The sequence below is a fragment of the Panicum virgatum genome, chromosome 6N, assembly GCF_016808335.1.
Source record: "Panicum virgatum strain AP13 chromosome 6N, P.virgatum_v5, whole genome shotgun sequence".
In the NCBI taxonomy this organism is placed as follows: Eukaryota; Viridiplantae; Streptophyta; class Magnoliopsida; order Poales; family Poaceae; genus Panicum; species Panicum virgatum.
The window spans coordinates 7565409-7585864 of NC_053150.1; the positions used below are offsets into that span (position 1 = coordinate 7565409).

General features: G+C 52.3%; 2 protein-coding genes across 10 annotated transcripts; one reads left to right on the plus strand and one right to left on the minus strand.

Annotated features, from left to right (window-relative positions):
• The first annotated feature begins 331 nt into the window (after positions 1-331).
• LOC120678357 (pentatricopeptide repeat-containing protein At1g07590, mitochondrial-like) lies at positions 332-14203 on the plus strand. 9 transcript variants are annotated; one of them, XM_039959502.1, is made up of 8 exons: positions 1945-2438; positions 8913-9449; positions 9676-9827; positions 9914-9994; positions 10828-11299; positions 11573-11612; positions 11702-11756; positions 11869-14203. In XM_039959502.1, exons 5-8 carry the CDS (start codon positions 10979-10981, stop codon positions 12821-12823), a joined length of 1371 nt encoding a protein of 456 aa, XP_039815436.1. In that variant the 5' UTR covers positions 1945-2438; positions 8913-9449; positions 9676-9827; positions 9914-9994; positions 10828-10978; the 3' UTR covers positions 12824-14203. The 9 variants fall into 9 exon arrangements, with proteins under 9 accessions (XP_039815428.1, XP_039815431.1, XP_039815429.1 ...); XM_039959500.1 differs by having other exon boundaries at positions 11573-14203; XM_039959494.1 differs by lacking the exons at positions 11573-11612; positions 11702-11756; positions 11869-14203 and having other exon boundaries at positions 332-2438; positions 10828-10970.
• A 510-nt stretch (positions 14204-14713) lies between these two features.
• LOC120678359 lies at positions 14714-16933 on the minus strand. The gene is made up of 2 exons (XM_039959503.1): positions 16607-16933; positions 14714-16408 (listed from the first exon to the last, which is right to left on the minus strand). The coding sequence occupies exon 2, from the start codon at positions 16404-16406 to the stop codon at positions 14961-14963; it is 1446 nt and encodes a 481-aa protein (XP_039815437.1). The 5' UTR covers positions 16407-16408; positions 16607-16933; the 3' UTR covers positions 14714-14960.
• Positions 16934-20456: the final 3523 nt, after the last annotated feature.

Consider the following 20456-nt stretch of genomic DNA (forward strand, 5'->3'; position numbering starts at 1 on the left):
TGACGTGATCATCTTGAGCTTTGCTGGTGTTCCGTCGACCTACGTACCAGTTTCTGGATGTGCTGTATTTGAGAAACGATCGGCGTCCGGTGCGTTGTTGTACATGATGCGACGCGAATTGGTAAATTCTACGGTCACAATGTACACCATTTTATATTGTCTTCTAGCTAAGACTCTTTTTTAATGGTTTATAGCAAAAGCCAACTTTTAACGATGCCCGGCAGCAAAATTTGCCTTCGGTTTATGAGATGATCATATTTTTCATGTCATACAGAGAATTTGCGAAAAGTGCAGTTGAAACAAGTGAAGCCGGGCTGCTTCTGGAAATGGACTCGTTGCCAGTTCACACCCGTCTCGCTGGGCATGCGCGCCCCTCCCGCCGCCGCCGCATCCGGCTTCAACTCGCCGTGGACGCTCGCCATCCGCGCCGCGGCGGACCAGGGCCGGCCCCGCCGCGCCGTCGCGCTCTACCTCTCGTCGCTCCGCGCGTCGCACCGCCCCTGCCCCTTCGCCCTCGCCGCCGTCCTCAAGTCCGTGCCCTGCCTCCCGGCCCACGCCGCGCTCCCCGCGGCGGCCTCCCTCCACGCGCACCTCCTCCGCCTCGGCCTCCTCTCCCACCCGTACCCGCACGCCGCGCTCGCCCACCTCTACTCCCGCCTCCTTCCCGCGCACGCACCGGGCCTGCTCGATGGCGCGCCCGCGCTGCGCCGACACTCCCTCCTCGTCGCGTCCAACTCGCTCCTCGCTTCCCGCCTCCGCGCGGGGGACATCCCCGCCGCGCGCGCTCTGTTCGATACGATGCCCGCGCGGGACGTCGTGTCGTGGAACTCCATGGTCGCCGGCCTCGCCAAGGCCGGCCACCTCGACGAGGCCATCGAGCTGTTCGACCAAATGCCCGAGAGAAACGCCGCGTCCTGGAACGCCCTTGTGTGCGGGTTCATCGCACAGGGCCAACTTGCTCGAGCGAGGGAGCTGTTTGAGCGAATGCCCGTCAGGAACAATGTTTCCTGGATCACGATGATCTCAGGGTACGCCAAGGTTGGGGACGTCCAAGCTGCTGCTGACCTGTTCGAGAGTATGGAAAGTAAGGACCTTTACGCATGGAACGCTATGATAGCATGCTATGCACAGAATGGCTGTGCCCGGGAGGCACTTGGTATTTTTAACCGGATGCTGAAGCCCCATGTTTGGGTGCTGCCCAATGAGAAGACTTTCTCATCTGTCATCTCTGCTTGCTGGCAGCTGGGGGACTTGAGGTTCGGCCTTTGGGTCGAGAGTTTCATGGAGTCTGTGGGGGTTGAGCTGGATGATCACCTGCGCACCGCTCTGGTTGATTTGTACACCAAGAGCGGGCAGATGGATAGAGCTTTCGACTTGTTCAGAGGCTTGCGGATGAGAGACCTGGTGTCTTACAGCGCAATGATAGTGGGCTGTGGGATGCATGGAAAATTAAGTGAAGCTGTTGGCTTGTTCAAGGAAATGTCTGATGCTAAGATTGATCCTAACGCGGTGACCTTTGTGGGGTTGTTGTCTGCATACAGTCATGCAGGACTGATTGAAGAAGCCCGTGTTTGCTTCACTTCCATGTCAAGCAAATATAGAATTAATCCCACAGTGGAGCATTACACTATTATGGTGGATCTTCTTGGGCGTAGCGGAAAGTTGGACGAAGCATTCCAGCTGATCATGCAGATGCCATTGCGGCCACATGCTAGTGTTTGGGGTGCCTTGCTTCTTGCTTGCAGGTTGCACAATAATGTTGAGCTTGGGGAGGTTGTTGCTTCAAAGTGCTTTGAACTGGAGCCTGAAGAGACTGGATATTACATTCTCTTGGGTAACATTTATGCACAAGCAAAAAAGTGGGAAAAGGTTAAGAGGTTAAGGAAGTTAATGGTGGAAAGAGGTTTGAGTAAAATGCCCGGGAGTAGCTGGGTGCATGTTGCGTAAATCCATTCTTTGGGTCTCACATATTTCATTCGGATAAATTGGGCTAGTTAGTTGACAAATTAACATACAACTCAGGTTTTTGGGCACCAGTGAGAGGATGGGGAGTCAATAACACCGGTTATTTAGTTGCTTATCTTCACAGAATTTCCATTCTTCATGCTTCGTGACTTCTCTACATGGGTCCAGTTGTTCCTTTTGCTATTGCGCTAGAGCTTTGGAGCATGTGTAATGGCATTTTGCCAGCTATCTTCAATCGTTGCCGCCCCTGGATTTCATTATATAGAGAAGAGAAGAAGAGAATGAAGGTTTGGGCTCAATAGGAAAAGAGTGCAACATTGTCAAGCACATGTTTTGATGAGAGTGCTGAAGGGGCTGAGAAACTATGACTACCTCTTATGTTGTCTCCTAGGTGATGTGGATGCACCACTGGAGATGCCCTTATGTCACCTGGCCACCTTGAAACATTCAAGCACTCAGGAAATTCATAATAGGTCTGTTGCCATCAACTTTTACTCAAGTATATGTTTATTTTAGTATATATATACTTTGCCATTGTACATTAGTTACTCATTGCCTTACACCTCATAATCCATGCTAACTGGTGTGTGCATTGATTGTACCTGTATTTATCACAATTGTCTTTGCATATGTGCATTAGTTATGTAATATTTTGTTCTGCAATTGATGGTCATTGCTCCGCACACAGAGTTATCTGCAACACAATTTACTTTGCAGTCGCGCGTTACCGAAGTGTTGCCTTATGCCTTGCATATTTGATCTTAATTGCTGTCCATAGGGCTGCTTGCTAAAGTATTTTCCAAATTCATAATTAGTGTTGCCACTGTGTAAACTGCATGAGGTTATCTTTTCATTTTAAATTCATCCTGGATATGGCTTTCTAATTATTTGAGAGAATATTTTCTGTATTCCTCCAACCCTAGAAGGGTGGGTATATATAATACCTACACATGAGCCTCTAGATGAGCCTCTATACACATGGGCTCAATATACTCCAACACCCCCCCGCAGTCTGAACTACCGGCGCAGCGGTGTTCAAGACTGGACAACAAGAAAGCTAACACCCCCCCCTCGCAGTCTGAACAACCGACGCAGCGGTGTTCAAGACTGGACAAGATGAGAGTACAAGTAGAGCACAAAAGGGCTAATACCCCCGCAGCCACAACTAGCCACCGGCTACGTTGAGGCTGGATCGAAACTCCGAGAAGGTCGACGAGGGCAGCCCCTTGGTGAAGATGTCAGCAAACTGGGAGGTAGTCGGGACATGGAGTACCCGAACATCGCCGATGGCGACTCTGTCGCGCACGAAGTGTAGGTCGATCTCCACGTGCTTCGTCCGCTGATGCTGGACGGGGTTGGTGGAGAGATACACGGCGCTGACGTTGTCGCAGTAGACGAGCGTGCTCTTGGCGAGCGGGCTGTGGAGCTCCGCCAAGAGCTGTCGTAGCCAGGACGCCTCCGCCACGCCGTTAGCGACAGCCCGGTACTCCGCCTCGGCACTGGAGCGGGAGACAACCGGCTGCCGCTTGGACGACCAGGAGACCAGGTTCCCGCCCAGGAAGACGGCGTAGCCGGAGGTGGAGCGACGAGTGTCCGGGCAGCCAGCCCAGTCAGCGTCGGTGTAGACCACCAGCTCAGCAGAGGACGAGCGGTGAAGTACCAGGCCGAGGTCCACAGTGCCACGGACGTACCGGAGGAGACGCTTCAGCGCAGCAAGGTGTGACTCCCGGGGATCATGCATATGGAGACAGACCTGCTGAACAGCGTAGGTGAGATCCGGCCTGGTGAAGGTGAGGTACTGCAAAGCGCCGGCCAGACTCCGGTAGGCAGTAGGATCATCCACCGGAGCACCCAGATCAGCAGACAGCTTCGCCTGAGTGTCGACTGGAGTGGAGCAGGGCTTGCAATCAGTCATTCCAGCCCGCTCCAGAATATTGAGGGCATACTGCCGCTGGTGAAGGAGAAGACCAGACGGGCGAGGCTCAACAGTGACGCCCAAGAAGTGGTGGAGCTGACCGGGATCCTTCATAGCAAACTCCCGCTGCAGAGAGGAGATGACACTCTGAAGCAACTGCTGACTGGAAGCTGTGAGCACAATGTCGTCGACATATAGCAGCAGATAGGCAGTCTCATCCCCACGGCGGTAGATGAAGAGAGACGTGTCAGACTTGGCCTCGGTGAATCCCAGTGTCATCAAGAACGTGGCGAACCGAGAGTACCAAGTCCGAGGAGCCTGCTTCAGTCCATAGAGAGACTTGTTGAGCCGGCAGACCATAACCGGACGACTCGAGTCCACAAATCCCGCTGGCTGAGAGCAGTAGATAGTCTCTGACAAGGTGCCGTGAAGAAACGCATTCTTCACGTCCAGCTGGTGCACAGGCCAAGTGCGCGAGAGGACCGTGCGCACCGTAGCGGGCTTCACGACCGGGCTGAAAGTCTCATCATAGTCCACACCAGGCCGCTGAGTGAACCCCCGGAGAACCCAGCGAGCCTTGTAGCGCTCCAGTGTGCCGTCAGCCCGACGCTTATGCGTCCAGATCCACTTGCCAATCACCACATTGCAACCAGACGGACGCGGCACGAGGTCCCACGTCTGGTTGGCAAGAAGAGCCGCGTACTCCTCTTCCATTGCGCGACGCCAGTGAGGATCCGCCAAGGCGTCGTGGACAGAGGAGGGTACCGGAGAGACCCGCGGCTCTCCCTCGGTGGCGGAGAGAGTCGCGGCCTGGGACGCCATCCGCCGAGTCACCATGGGATGGATATGCCGAGGATCCCGATGGAGGACCGGTGGGTGGTACACCTCCGGCTCGGCTCGAGAGGGAGCCGGAGCTGGCGGCGACGGCTCCGGTGTCGGCGTCGCAGAAGCCTCCGGAGCAGGAGGCGACGCCGGTGCCGACGCCGAACGACGCCGGTACACCTGCACCGGCTCAGCGTACCGCTGTGGCGCCGGGTTCGGCGCCAAGCGACGCCGGTACACCTGCACCGGTTGAGCGTACCGCTCAGGTGCAGTGGAAGGCACCGGGGCCGCGCGTGGCGCAACGGGAGACACCGGGTCCGTGCGTGGCACGACCAGAGGTCCGGGGGCCGCGCGTGGCGCGACCGCGGGCACCGGGGCTGCGCTCGGCGCAGCAGGGATCACCGGAAGTGGTGCCGGTGCGCCGGGAAAACCTGCAGGAAAAGGACAGACAGGTAACGGTGGCTGAACCACCGGGTCAGTCGGAAACAGAGACGCGAGCTCGGGATCAGAAGAAGGTGTGGAGGAGGTGGAGTAGGGGAAATCCGACTCGTCGAAGACGACGTGTCGGGAGATCAGAACGCGGCGAGAGATGAGGTCAAAGCATCGGTATCCCTTGTGGTCAGGGGAGTACCCAAGGAACACACAACGTGACGAGCGGGGCGCCAGCTTGTGAGAAGCGGTGGCGGAGGTGTTAGGGTAACACGCACACCCGAAGACCCGAAGGTGGTCGTAGCGAGGAGGGGTACCGAAAAGAGCGTGGTGTGGAGCGGGAGTAGGAGAAGCAGTGGACGAAAGGCGGTTGAGCAGGTAGGTGGCGGTGTGGAGGCTCTCAGCCCAGAAGCGCGGGGGGAGAGAAGCCTGGATCAGAAGGGTGCGCACGACGTCGTTCGTCGTGCGAATCATCCGCTCAGCCTTGCCGTTCTGAGGAGAGGTATACGGACAAGACATACGCAGCTAAACACCCCGAGACATGAAGAAAGACCGGGAGGTGGAGTTATCGAACTCCCGCCCGTTGTCACACTGGACGGCCTTAACGGTGAGGCCGAACTGAGTGGACACCCAGGCAAAGAAGTGGAGGAGGGTGGGGAAGGTCTCAGACTTAGCGCGCAAAGGGAAAGTCCAAGAGTAATGAGAAAAATCATCAACAATGACCAGATAATATTTATAGCCAGACATGCTGAGTACAGGAGATGTCCACAGATCACAGTGAATGAGATCAAAAGCATGCGCAGCATGCGAAGAAGAAAAAGAAAACGGAAGTCTAACATGACGACCTAACTGGCACGCATGACAGAGGTGCTCAGCAGGAGCCCTAGTACATGGAACATCGGTACTACGGCGGAGCTGAGCCAAAACGTCGCGGCCGGGGTGACCAAGCCGGCGGTGCCAGGTGGTGGAAGAAGGCGTCACGGCAAAAGTAGAAGACGAAGAAGCCGAAGGCGAGGCAGCAGAAGCAGGAAGCCGAAGAGTGTAAAGGGGCCCCGGGCTGTCACATCGGAGAAGTGGACGCCGGGAAGCCGAATCCTTCACAGTAAGACCAGAGGAGTCAAATTCGATAGAACAGGAGTTGTCAGCAGTAAACTGGCGAATAGAAAGAAGGTTGTGAACCATTTGAGGAGCAACAAGAACATGAGGAAGACGAGGAGCAGAACCCACGGCGGTGACAGGAAGACAAGACCCATCACCAACCATGATAGAAGAAGGACAAGAGGGGTGTGGGGGTTGGACAGAAGAGATGATACCAGCATCGGGAGTGGTGTGGAACTAGGCGCCCGAGTCGGCAATCCACTCGGTGCTGGTCGGCGGCGTCAGTCCCATGGTGCTGAAGGACTACGTCAGAGCGGCCTGGTCCCACCCCCCAGGCCAGGTCGGCTGCTGGCTGGGCTGAGCGGGCGGGGTCCAGGAAGGCGCGAAGAGTGGAGCAGCGCCAGTGAACATGGCCGCCGGCTGGAGCTGAGGACGAGGCCCCCCCTCCCGGACCCTGGAACGGCCACATCGAGATGCGCCCTGACCATGGGTTGCTGAAGGATGACCGGGGCGTACCCCCAGCGGCAGGGGCGGGAGCGGGAGCCGGTGTCGGCGCGCCGCCCCGACGGCCCCCACCGGTAGCGGGGTTCCCAGAAGCAGGGCCACCAGTGCCACCACCACCACCCCGTCGCCGGCGACGTCCACGGCCCCCCTCCTCCCCTCCTCCGGTCTGCCCGGCGGGAGTATCACCAAGGAGGGAGGTGGCAGGAGCAGTGGAGGAGGCCGGTGGAGTAGCAACGAGCGCGGCGGGGGTGGGCGAGGACGATCCGGGCGCGAGACCCCTGGTGATCTCCTCGAGGGCGAGGTCGTCCCGGACCTGCAGGAAGGTGGGGAAGGGTCCTCTGGCGGGCGATCCAGCCCTTCAGGTGGTCATAGGTGCTGCTCAGTCCCCGTAGGACATTGAGCACCAAGACCCGATCGGACACTGGATCCCCGAGGTCGTGAAGAGCATCGGCCATGCTCTTCATCTGCCGGTAGTACTCACCGACGGAGAGGTCCCCCTGCACGAAGGTGCGAAAGGTGGCGTCGAGCTGGAGGGCGTGGTACTCGGCGTTGCCGAGGAACTGCCCCTCGAGCGCCACCCAGGCCTGCCGCGCGGTGCCGCCGTGTGTCCTGACGAGGTCCTGAAGATCCAGGGAGATGGTCCCGAAGATCCAGGACAGGGCGACGCTGTCGAGGCGCAGCCACGTCACGTCACGCGCCGCGATCGGCGAGTCGACGAGGACGTGGTCGTCAGAGGGCGTAGCGGCGGAGGGTGAGGAGGACCTGGTCCCGCCAGCGGCCGTAGGAGGAGGACGCGGGGTCGAGGAGGACGGAGACCAGAGACCTGATGTTCTGGACGCCGGCCGCCTGGAGGTGGAGCTGGGCGACCATGGGGTCAGTCGGGTCGTACCGAGCTCCAGATCCAGTGAGCGGGGCGTGGTGGGAGGAGGTGCCGTGCTCGGGGTCGACGTGCTGGCCGGAGGAGACGCGGAGGAAGCGCTCCGCCTCGGCAACCCAGAGGGCGAGGGCGTCGGCCGTGGCGCGCTCGCGCTCCCAGGCGAGGGCAGCCACGCGGACCCGCTCGTGGGCCACCGAAGCTTCCGATTTGGCGGTGAGGAGTGCTGTAGCGAGAGCGGCGTCGGCCTGCTGACCACGGAAGGCGGCGGCGGAGAGTGGCGCATCCATGGGAGGCATCCCGATCTCGGACCACATGGGATCGACCGCGGCCGCGGTGACTGCGGGCTGCTTGCCGGCAGCGATCGCGGCTCGGAGGGCGGTGACGGCGGCAGCGGCGGCGACGTCGTCGTCTTGAGTGGCGTCAGAGGGCCCATCCGCGCCCGCGCCCGCACCAGGAACATCTTGGGCGGCGGCAGCGGCGGTCTGGGCGGCTGTGGCGGCTGCAGGCCCTGCCTGGGCGGCGGCGGTGGCCCCACCCACGGCTGCGGCGGCGCCAGGACCCACCGGGGCGGCCAGGGCGGCAGCCCCAGGGTGTATCGGGCCGGGATTGCCCGCGCCGGCGGCCGCAGGGCCTCCCGCTGCTGCGCCCGCGCCGAGATGACCCACGCCGGTGGCTCCAGGACCCGCGACGGCGGCGTAGGACGTCCACGGGCCTCCCCGAGCCCCGAGCGCGGCAGCAGCAGGGGAGGAAGGAGGCCAGGCGGTGGTGGCGGCGCCCAGCACGCGCGGCGCAGGGCCTCCTGCGCCCGGAGCAGAGGAGGAGGGAGGGAGAGGAGGGAAGGAAGAGAGGGGAAGGGAGGGGGCCGGTGGCGCCGGCGGCGGCTGCTGCTACTGCGGGATGGACGGGAGAGGAGAGGAGAGGCTAAACCTAACCCTAGGCTGATACCATATTTGAGAGAATATTTTCTGTATTCCTCCAACCCTAGAAGGGTGGGTATATATAATACCTACACATGGGCCTCTAGATGGGCTTCTATACACATGGACTCAATATACTCCAACACTAATGACTTCTCTTATTTCTGGAAGAGTTTTAATGCCATGGAACAAACAGTACTATATACTATTGCATAAATGTAGCAGTGAACTGTTTGTTCTCTATTACAGGTTCGCTTATGAAGTGAGGAAATATAAAGTCCTTTAGAGATTTGCTTATAATATAAAGTCCTTTAGAGGTTTGCTTATAATATATTAATATAAAGTTCTTTAGAGGTTTGCTTATAATATCTTGTTGAATTTTCAGGAATCATAGTTGAAGAAGGTATCAGGCTCGTTTTTAGGCCCGTGCGGCCCTTGCGACCGCACAGGGCCCCCAAGTTTCAATGGCCCCCAAGATACAATGAGTGTATTAGCTATATTTATATAATGAGCTTTATTTTGGCTATATTTTGGCCCAATACAATGTAAATTGTGGCCCAAATATATCATAGAAGTGAAAACTGTGTAACCCAGTCCAACTCCAAGCAGCCTCCCGCTTCTGCCGTCACCACGATCGAGCGACCTCTGCCGTCCAGGCGATCGAGGCATGGAGCGAATAGCAAAGCAGGCAGCAGCCAGCAGCGCCCGCCGCCCAGGCATCCCCTGGCCCCTCCCGCTCGGCGCTCGTGTGGCTTGGCCCGGCCGGCTGCCGCCCTGGCCGCTGCAGACCTGCCACGGGTCCAGGCATAGTTCGGACGGTGGTGGCTGTGTGCTCCTGTGTGTACTGTCTGCTAGTTTGGACTTGGATTGAGAAGCCAAGAATGCAGCAAGACGCCCTGCCGTTGGATTGAAGCTGTCGAAGGTAATCTCAATCTCTGAGTCTCACACGATGTTGTTTATTATATCGATGATTACTAGTTCCAAATACATCTATTAATTTTGTTGTTTCTATTGTTAGTTGTGTCTTCTAGAAAATATGCATCTGGTTATCAAAAGTGTCAAAAGAAACATAGGATAGATGACATTTGATTAGAAAGGAACCGCAAGTTTCTCCTCCTCTTAATCAGACATTTGATTATTTTTACTAGACCACTAGGGCCCGAGTTCATAGTTTCGCACACGGCCTCTGGATTTGCCGGTACGGCCCTGAAGGTATTTGCTGCAAAGCTTTTAACCATCATATCTCCATTCTGCTGGACAGAGCGGTGTACATACCACAATCAGCTACAATACTTGGCTGGTAAATTATTGCTCTTTCTTCTGGCCATATTTTTTTTGCTTTCTACTGAGGGACAATGTTTATGTATTTTCATCAAATTGCATCAGGTTGAAAGTAAGTACAAGAGCCATTACAAAATGGATCATTGAAGTAACATTTTCGCAGTAATAAATATGCCATATCATCAGGTGTGTTACTTACCATATTTGCATTGTGCCCTATTCGCTTTCCCTTCCAACCTGCAATTATTACTTATGATTCTCCTTTGTGTTGTGGCGCTGGCTGTTGGGATCACCCTGTTTGACTTTTTTTTTCTGCGTTTGATCCTTGATATTGCAGTCCCCCCAAAAGACGCTCCTAGCTTCTCATTCGCCTTTTTGATTTAGGAGCTGTTTAGATCCATAAAGCCAAAATGCAAAATTTTTGTAAATCGTTTGCATAGTGTACTAAATGTAGTCGAAAAATAAATCGCATTACACAAATGGACTGTAAATCGCGAGACGAATCTAATGAGCCTAATCAGGACGTGATAAGACACAAAAATTGCTACAGTAAACATGCTCTAATGATGGATTAATTAGGCTCATTAGATTCGTATCGTAGTTTATAGACGAGATCTGTAATTAGTTTTGCGATTAGTCTACATTTAATATTTCAAATGTTGAAGATTCATTTCCAAAAATCCAAAAATGCAAAGTGATCCCTTATGCTGGACTCCACGGTGAAGCTTGGATCGTTTCTGCAAATCTTTTGACCACGCTAGATGTATCTCATTTTGTCCTTTGGGGCAGCTGTTTATAGCAGACGATGCAGTGACGCTTTCTGTAACCTATAAATGACGATAGAATCAATTCAAGCACTCTGGCAAATGTTTATGATCTGATGATGGTATTTCTTTTGTCATGTTCATTCAAGAATCGACACCTTGCTTTCAAAAAAAAAGAAAGAAAAGAATCAACACCTTAAAAACGATGTGAATTCGAATGTTTCCATAAATTTGTCAGTCTTTTCATCTTTTCAGAGGATCGATTCGTCAGGAGCGTTGATTCATCTTTGCCATCGCCCATGATAAAACTTCTTGGGTGCCTTCCGGAGCGTTGATTTCCGATCCGACGGCCGCAGACGCGGGAAGTGTCCAGTGCTCCGGTGCTCCCCGGCTCAGCTCCGCCGCCATGCTGCTGCTACGGGCGCTGCTCCGGCGCCGGCGGCCGCCGCTCCCCGCCCACGTCCCCGCCGCAGGATTCTTCACCAGCTCCGGCTGCGACGCCCTCGTCCCTTCTCCTCCTTCGCCGCCGCAGCCTCCTCCTGCGGCGGAGGGGCCCCGCGATGAGCCGGGGCAGGAGGGCTCGCTGGCGCGGCGGGTGGAGCGGGCGGCGTCGGTGTGCGCGGCCATGCGGGGGTGGATGGCCGACGGCCGCGCCGTGCACCGCGGACACGTCTTCCACGCCGTCAACCGCCTCCGACGCCACCGCCAACACCGCACCGCCCTCCAGGTACTCTTGTTCTGGCCCCAATTTCTTCTTTCCCTTTCTCGCATTCCCGGTCTTCCTGGCTGGGATTCCATCGCCTTCAATAAGATCTTCCTTGTGATCCCTGCAGTTTAGCTGCTGTGAGAAAAAGGCATGTTCCTATGCTCATATTATGATTCAGTTATACCAAAAATTACTTCTGATATACGGATAGTGGTCGCTCTTGGCAAGATTTTCCTTACCTTTTATTTATTCAAGAACTGACACCTCATTTCTGCAATTGTTTTCTTACTGCAGGTCATGGAATGGATCATGAGAGAGAGGCCCTACAAGCTGAGTGAGCTTGATTACTCATATCTCCTAGAGTTCACGGCTAAAGTCCATGGCATTTCTGAAGCTGAAAGCCTTTTCCTTCGCGTGCCTCAGGAATACCAGAAAGAGCTGCTCTACAACAACCTTGTCATCGCTGCTTTGGATCTGGGTCTGATCAAGCATTCCTACGCATACATGAGGAAAATGAGGGAATTGTCCCTGCCAATTTCGCCATATGTTTACAACGGCCTGATCATCCTCCATTCTTCACTTGGGCGCAGGAAAACTATATCCAAGATCCTTTCTCAGATGAAAGCTGATCGTGTAACCCCTCACACGTCAACCTACAACATCTTGTTGAAGATACAGGCCAATGAGCACAACATTGATGGGGTAGCGAGGGTGTTCAATGATATGAAGAGAGCAAAGATTGAGCCCAGTGAGATCACTTATGGCATTCTTGCTATTGCGCATGCTGTAGCAAGGCTGTATACTGTTTGCCAGACATATGTAGAAGCCATTGAGAATTCCATGACAGGCACTAATTGGTCTACACTCGAAATTCTTTTAATCTTATATGGATACCTTGGGAAGGAAAAGGAGCTAAAGAGAACATGGGAGATCATGCAAGGTCTCCCTCATATTCGATCAAAAAGCTTCATACTAGCAATTGAAGCATTTGGGAAGGTTGGGTCCATTGAACAGGCAGAGAAGATATGGGTCAATATAAATTCAACAAAGAAGTTAAGCCTTACAGAACAATTCAATTCCATTTTATCAGTTTACTGCAGGCATGGTATTGTGGATAAAGCATCAGCTGTGTTCAAAGAAATGAGAGCAAGTGGATGCCAGCCGAATGCTATTACTTATCGCCACTTAGCTTTAGGTTGCTTGAAATCGGGTCTTGTTAAAGAAGCTTTGAACACAATGGATATGGGGAAGAAAGAAGTTGTAACTAAGAAGGTGAGAAGTTCAACACCGTGGTTGGAGACTACCCATATGTTGCTTGAGAACTTTGCAGAAATTGGTGACTTGGAAAATGCAAAGAGAGTATATGGAGAACTGAGTGAATCAAAATATTGTAGGAATTCCTTTGTGTACAACACCCTCCTTAAAGCTTATGTGAAGGCAAAAGTTTATGAGCCAGATTTGTTGAGGACAATGATTCTGAGAGGGGCAATGCCTGATGCTGAGACATATAGCCTTCTCAGACTGATCGAACAGTTCAAGATATGAAGGCATCTGTTTGCTGTAGCTTTCAAGGAGATCAAGGATTAGAACGAAAACAGGTGGTGAGTATAGCCATAAAAAAACAGTAATGAATTCGTAGAAACTATTTGGAGAACATGATGAGCAAATTGCCTTTTTGGTGGTTGATTTATTGCACATTGATCCCAACATCTGCACAATCCGATTGGAGAGGCACAGCTGTCTTTTGTATCATAAACAGTTTTACCAGAAACCTGTGCGTTCCAAGCTCTGGAAATTTCCTTTCCCTCCATGAACAAGCTATACAAAATGATCAACTGGTTCAATTGAATGTCATGTTGGAATCATAATTGTGATCCAATGTTTTCCCCTTGGTGAATATTATAGGAGAGCTGCATTTCATTTCAAGTAGAAAAGAAGAGCAAGGGCAAAATTGCATTAGATGGAACACATATACTCTCCAGCGAGAAAGGATGGATTGTGTCTTTATCATGACGCAGGACATGTTACACGTACTATGAGCATCATTGATTTATTGTACTACTTGTAACAGTCTTTGCAGACCCTCACATTCTGCTGTATAGGGGTTATGTCTGCACGCATGAGAAAACAGTAGAAGCTCTTCCCAAGCTGAAAGTGCTATTCTGTCCCACAGACCTGTGCACATCCAACTCCAGTCTAGCATTTTTTCCCCATATACAAGTCAACCATGCTCTTGCAGTCATGCACTCCATATGGCAAGGTACTGATGGATGCACAACGCAGTTTCACCAAGTATGTGAAGTTAGCACCCATTTCCAAATGGTTTGCTCTTGATCTCGTCGGTTCAGATACAGTCCACTTCTGATGCTAAGGAGCCTGACAATGTCCTTGGAGATGACTACAAGAAGAATCAATGATTGCTATGGAAAGTGGAATCCATATAATCTGTTAATATGGATTCCGAATTGATTATATAGGTTTTCAGGTTAGAAGTATACATATTGGTCAAGTGGTCCTGTAAGCCTGAGGAACTCTGTGGTTTTTGCAACTCTTTTAGAACTGAAGTTCTGGGTCTTGTGCATTTCGTACATTTTATTATTTTATATGTATAGGGAAGTACCCTACTGCTGCCTCCAGAAAAGGCAAAAGAAAAGGAGCCCGAGTGCCCGACAATTCTACATTGGGCTTTCTTGATCTCCAGAAATGAGCTGCTTCTCCATCAACGAAGGTCAAAGGTGGACGGTTTAGATGTCTTGGGAAAATGTCATCAATTTTATCAATAGAATGGGTGTTCTAACCTTTACAAATGTTCAGGCAGTCAAATTACAATGCCGAAATGTAAATGGCTGACACAAAATGTGCACTGATTTTATCATCTCCATTTTCCATGTATAGAGCTGTTCTGTGATGTGCAGTTGCTGATTATAGGTCAATGTCACATGAAAGATTATGCTAGAACTAAGAAAATCCTATCTCTGTTTGAGGATGTTACCAGTTCTCTTTATTATATGCGACAACCTAGCCGTGTTCTATGCAGTTAAGATGTCAACACAGACATATATCTTATAGAAAGGAGTACTCATTTTGCACATCATATAAGTATAAATTTATACGCTAATTCCCAGTGGCATAAGAGATATCTTAACTCTCAATATGGCTTGCTGTAAACGAGATTATAGACTTGAACAATAGTCCCAACAAATCTGTTTGTGCTTGCACTCTGATTTGGGTCACAATGCTATTTTATGCTGCCCCGGTCACAGCAACACTGGCAATTTGGAGCAGAAAACAGAGAGACCCAAGCAGACTCGATGTTTCTTATGCTAGAAATAGAATAACTTCTTAATTGGGCATGCTTGTAATAAACAAAAACTGTAGTTCAAATCAGGAATGACCACAAGGCTACAGATATGTGTCAGGGAAGTTATAACGATATACCAAAAACAGAGCCGAAATCAGAATATATATTCCAATCATACAAAAGAACAATATTCATCGGTGATGTTGGAACTGACATTTCGACTCATTTTCCATGATGAAGCTACATACATGGTATGTAAAAGAAAGGCGGGAACAAGCGATGGCTATACATTCCTAATGTTATTAACCTTGAAATGTTAATTAACCACCAATGGGGCATGGTATGTAGGTTTTATTGAAGAGAGTGACAGCACTCTGGTACCTACTGTTGCCGCCTCCTTGTTCTTCTTGTGATTGTGGACTCCGAAGGTCTTGACCGCCTACTTGACCCAGGCCCTCCCATGATAACAGCTGCGGTGCTAGAATTCGACATTTGCTCCACAGATGATGACTGCTGAGGAGCTGCCGGTGCAATATTGTCAGAATTAGAAGGTGGCAACGGTATTTGATTTCTGCTCTCAGAGGCAGCATTGCCCATATTCAGCATTATTGCAGTTGCAGGTATGATAGACGATGCATTATTATCTTGCCTTTGCTGTCTCCGAGCCCTAGCCCTTTGCCGGCCTCCAGGAACCACGGTCATCTCAATCTCTGCTGGGCTCGGGAGGCCTCTCACTATGCCCTGGTTTTCTATCAACTGCCTCACTACTGTTGCTATTCCTCTTGTGTCTGTCATTTGCAGCTGCTGCCTCAGGCTCTCCCTTCTGTTTGCTCGCGGCCTGGGTGGCATGTCAAGGGTAGCAGAATCTCCTTCTTCACCGCCTCTTCCATAAATCGGAGTGACATTCACTTCAAGCACCTCGCCCTTGCAGACAGGGCACTCAGAGTGTGCTGAATGAGAATGAAGCCACTGGTACAAGCATGGCCAGCAGAAGAGATGACCGCAAGGTGTAACCACGGGCTCTTTAGCCGGGTCAAGACAGATATTGCACTCAAAGCTGGAGCTGCATTCGCAGCACCCATCCCTCTTAGCAGCACCACTTCGACCCACCTTATTGTCGCCATCCAGCTTTTGCCGCCTTGCTGCTTCTAAAGAGTTATGGGTGCGTTGGATTGCCCAGACCAGCCTATCCGCTTCCGGACTAGCGGCCCGTTGGCTGCGGTTAGCTGATCCTGGCCTCACAATGCTGTGCTGCTGGCTAATCTGGATCACCCTCTGAAAGCGGAGCTCAGGAGTCCCTGCTTCAATTGCAGCAGCCCCTCTAACGGACCGACGCAGTATGCCTGTGCTGACCATCTCCATTCCACCACCAGCACTAGCACCAGCAGCAGCCACACGACCAGGGCGCACAAACCTTTCCACCCATGGTGTAAGATCATCTCCTTCCAACCCAGAGGCAGCCACCAGCGGCCCTGCGACATTGGCACCTTCCACTGGTGCTAGCTCACGAGCATCAGCGTCCTCTTCACCATCGGTGCTGTGGCCATCGAGCCAGGCATAAACTATGGGATCAAGCATCGGCTGCTCCTCCGGGGTAGAGAGCGCATTCGACGGGGAGTAGGCCGCCGCTGGGGCGAGCGATTCTTCAGGCTCGCCCGTTGTTGGGGCATCCGGCGCAGGACCGGTCGAGTTGGGCATCAACAACGGGCAATCGAGCGCGGCGTCGAGCCGGCCCGGAGGCCGCGGCAATGGAGGGAGGCCGAGGTACAGGTTTAGATCCATGCGCCTCCTGCTCCGGCTGCCCTCCGCAGCCTCCTCGCCCGCCATGCCTGCGCAAACGCTTCCGCCGATTAATCAAACAACATACACACTCTTACACCTACAGAACTCCCCATGGAACGAGACACCAATCCAAGAACAGTAAGAACAAGTCTTCGACCCCCGGGAAAGGCGGAATCAGCCGGAACACCGTACGGATCTGTGCAGGATCAAAAGGGCCCGAACAAAATCGAATCTTTGGCACGAACCTACAAAGACTTCAAGGGATTTCACGGCGCCGGACGCGATCCGCTAGGATCTTCGAGGAGGATGGGGGTTTTTTTCAGTCACCATGAGGCGCGGTGATAGCGGTGGGAAATCTCTGGAGGAGCATGCCAAACTGAATCTGGGATTTAGTCATATGGAAGGAGGAATCGGGAAGGGAGGCGATTTATGTTTGGGGATTTCTGGTACTATTCGAAGCGGCCGGAATGGATTGGATAGCAGCGAGGCCGCGGGCAAGAGGAGACGAGGAAGAGAGGAACAGGGGAAAACCGCTGGCGCTGGGTTTTATTTCTCCCTCGTTTTTGTTGTCTCAGAAAAACCTGGCTGGAGGCTGATTATATATAGCATATAAATCATTTATTTTAGACCCGAAAAGATTTGATGCATCTATAAAGAAATGATTTTGGCAGGTGTTAAATTGGAAAGTATAAAAATGTGATAGCCAACACGTTGTGCCCACATGTATAGCTAATATATATTCAAAATTATTTTGTTACCAACCAACATCTATTTGGTATTTGGTATGACTATATCTCCTTGCAAAATGAATACATTGTTTATCTTCAATAAAATGATAAATGCATAGTAGCACTCGTAAAACATTTGGCAAAAAGCTCTATTAACACCAGCATTGTAATTTTAGTGGCACTTTAATAAATCCCTCTATTTTCTACATTTTTTATGCTATTTGGTCCACATACAAACTAGTACACCAATATGGATCAAATGTCTCCACAACACAGCTCGCCCTTTTCTTTGACATGCAGGTCCCATGCGACATCTTCTTCCATATTTTTCAGTCCCATATCGCCGGTCACTAGATGGGTCGAGTACAAAAGATCGGGAACACCGTTGGCGTATGGAACTTTTCGTCGAAGTTGTAATTATAGTTGTGGCAGAAGACACTCATCAGCAGCGAGCAATCGCCACCTTTACCTCCTGCACATGAAACAGCTTAGCGACAAACTTGTTCTCCAATGGCGAAACCCCACAGGCCACAGAGAAGGCGAAACTAGGCTTCCCCTCACCACTGCTTACACAGATGTGCAGTAATGAGTAGCCCACTGCAACGCCTAAGAACAAGTATTATAGGCACGAAGAGTCGGTGGATGCGCACGCGGGGAGGCTCCTATTTGCTGCAGTGCTGCGCCGCTCGCTGCCCATTCGCCGTTGCCGCTGCACTGCTCGTGGCAGCAGCAGCAGCATTATATGCATGTCAGGCTGTTTTTCTTTTCGCCCGACTGTCGGGGCATTCATTGCTCTTGCTCTTATGGTTTAGTCCACTACCGGCTGAATAAATGCCACCATGAAGAGTATTTCATAGAGCAATGAGTGGCGTATCACATGCAGCGAATCAGCAGGGAGGGCAGCAACAGCGTAGCCAATAGAAATTGCATGCGCGTGCATCCACCTGCTTCAACTGGCGTCTCGCCAGCTGCCTGCTCTACATTGTCTCCTTTTTTTCTCTCCACCGACAGTGATTTTTCTAATGTGACTGTACTTAGGGTTGAAAACGATTGAAAACGATCGAGAAAATCCCCTAACCATTACTGTTCATAATTTTTTCCTTTCGGGAACATGAACGGAAAAAGCAGACGTGAAAACGGAAACGGTATTACGGGATGTCGGGAACGGAACATATCGGTCGGGAACATATCGATTACGATCGAAAATTGGTAACTCAAATCGGGAACAACATATGTAACCACTCAAAACATTTAGCTCGACACAAATAGTAAAGATGGGCATTGGTCGGATCAACCCGGTGGTTCATCGAACCGCTCCATAAAGGTGAACCGCTCCATAAAGGTGAATCTAATGGACCCCTAATCCATCCAGTAAAATGGTGCCGGTGCGACGGATCAAAATCATGATAACCATTTGTTCAACCGGATCAATTCACCCCTTCTATGCCCCGGCAGTGGCGGCTTCGTAGCGCAAGGCAAACGAGCCGCGGCTGCGCTTTTCGCTGCTGTCCAAGGCGTGATCTCCGGTGGCAGGCGCTAACACGTTGCTCCTTGTGGTTTGCTACTTGCTAGCATGACTCTTTCTCTCTCTGGCTTCTTGCATGACTCCCCTCGACTCCGCGGGCGGCGGCTGCGGGATAGGGCTGCTTCAGTCTTGCTCCTGGCGGGCGGCGGGCCGGTGGCTGGGAGACCTGGGATGGCCGCACGGCGCCAGGTCGGTGGGGGTCGCCGGGTCGGTCCACTAGGAGGGACCGAGGGAGGGAGGGATTGGGGCGGCGGGGCGGCGGCAGATGGGTGGGAGCGCCGGAGCGGGACTCGGTCTGGCCGTCTGGGGTGGCGGGTGGCAGACGAGTGGGAGTGGGAGTCGCCGAGTCGGGGTGGGCAGGTGGCGGCCGAGTCGGGGGGGGGGGGGGGTCGGGGACTCGTGTTCCTCTATATTCATCCTCTAAAGAGAATATTAGTGCCTGGTCATCGAGATTCCCTACTTCATATTCAGTTTCCCTGCACCCATCTATCCTCTATACGCCGCACCCCCGGCGGCCTCCTCTCAGCGGCGGCCTCCCACGGCGGTGCCCTCCCTCCGCGGCTCCCTCCCTCCCGAATGCGCGCTGGGTGAGCTCGGAGCCGCGAGGGGCGGCGCGGAGCGGCGAGGATGCAGGGCGAGCACACGCCGGCAAGGGCGCGCATGCTCCTGTCGGTGTTTACCGCCAAGCCTGCTCAGGGATACCCTTAGTAGTAGGGTTTGTAGGTAGGGATCGACTGCTCTAGAACTCGATGGTACAAGGAACACAAAGATTTAGACAGGTTCGGGCCGCGAGTTTGCGTAATACCTTACGTCCTGTGTGGTTTGTATTGCCTTAGGTGTTGATGATTATTTGGAGGGGGTCCCTGCCCGCCCTTATATATCCGAGGGGCAGGGTTACATGGAAAGTTCTAGCCGAGTACAGTTGGAGTCCTACTACAATACAATCAGGTAGTTTCCTTTGTAATGCAGCTAGTTCTACGCCTATTCGAGTAGTTACAAAAGAGGTAAGGTACATTCATGAGCTATCCCTTACTCTAGAACATTCTATGTCTATAACCAGTCCCGCTGCCCCGGGTCTGACAAGCCCCCAAGCTCTTCGTAGCCGAGTTCTGTAGGCGTCGAGTACTTGGCAGGGCGTCTTTGAGTTCTTCAAGTAATAAGAACCTCCTCCTGGTTGCTTCTGGTCCTTCCTTCAAATACGTCGAGTAGTCCTTCAAGTACTTCCGTTTGCTTCGAGGCTGTGAGGTGCTCAAGCCCCGAAATCTTGATCATATATGGTGCGCGAAGTACTCGCGCTCCATATGGAGTAGCCCCCGAGCCTTAGGTTGAATCGCAGAATCAGGTTGAGAGTCACTTCAGTCTTTTTCCTTCTCTATTTTCCAAAAAATTTAAAAAATAAATCTCTGATGCCTATATCCAGCAGCCCCGAGCCTTAAATCAAAATCCCTCTTGCAGCGAGTAGCCCCCGAGCGTAGATTTGGAATTAAGGATTTAAGTTGTGGCATCAGATTTTATCCTTCAGATTATTTGCAGGATTCATCAGATCCGGAATCCGAAAAGACCTCTTTTTCGGGTAAAATCCCAGAAAAATGATACCATTGGATCCGCCACACTAATTGCACCTGAAATAACTTCAAGAATAAAACCCGGGATGTACGGCTCTTCATCCAGTCCTCACGTTTGGACGTTACTGTTTGGAGAATCTGCATTATTACAACTTTGACTGCGTCCGTGAATGCTGCCATGAATGCATCCGTGAAATGTGCACTGTTGGTTCACGGGTTCTCCTCAGTAAGCCCCTTTGTGGCTATAAAAGTCAGGGGAGAGGCATTTGCCAGAAGC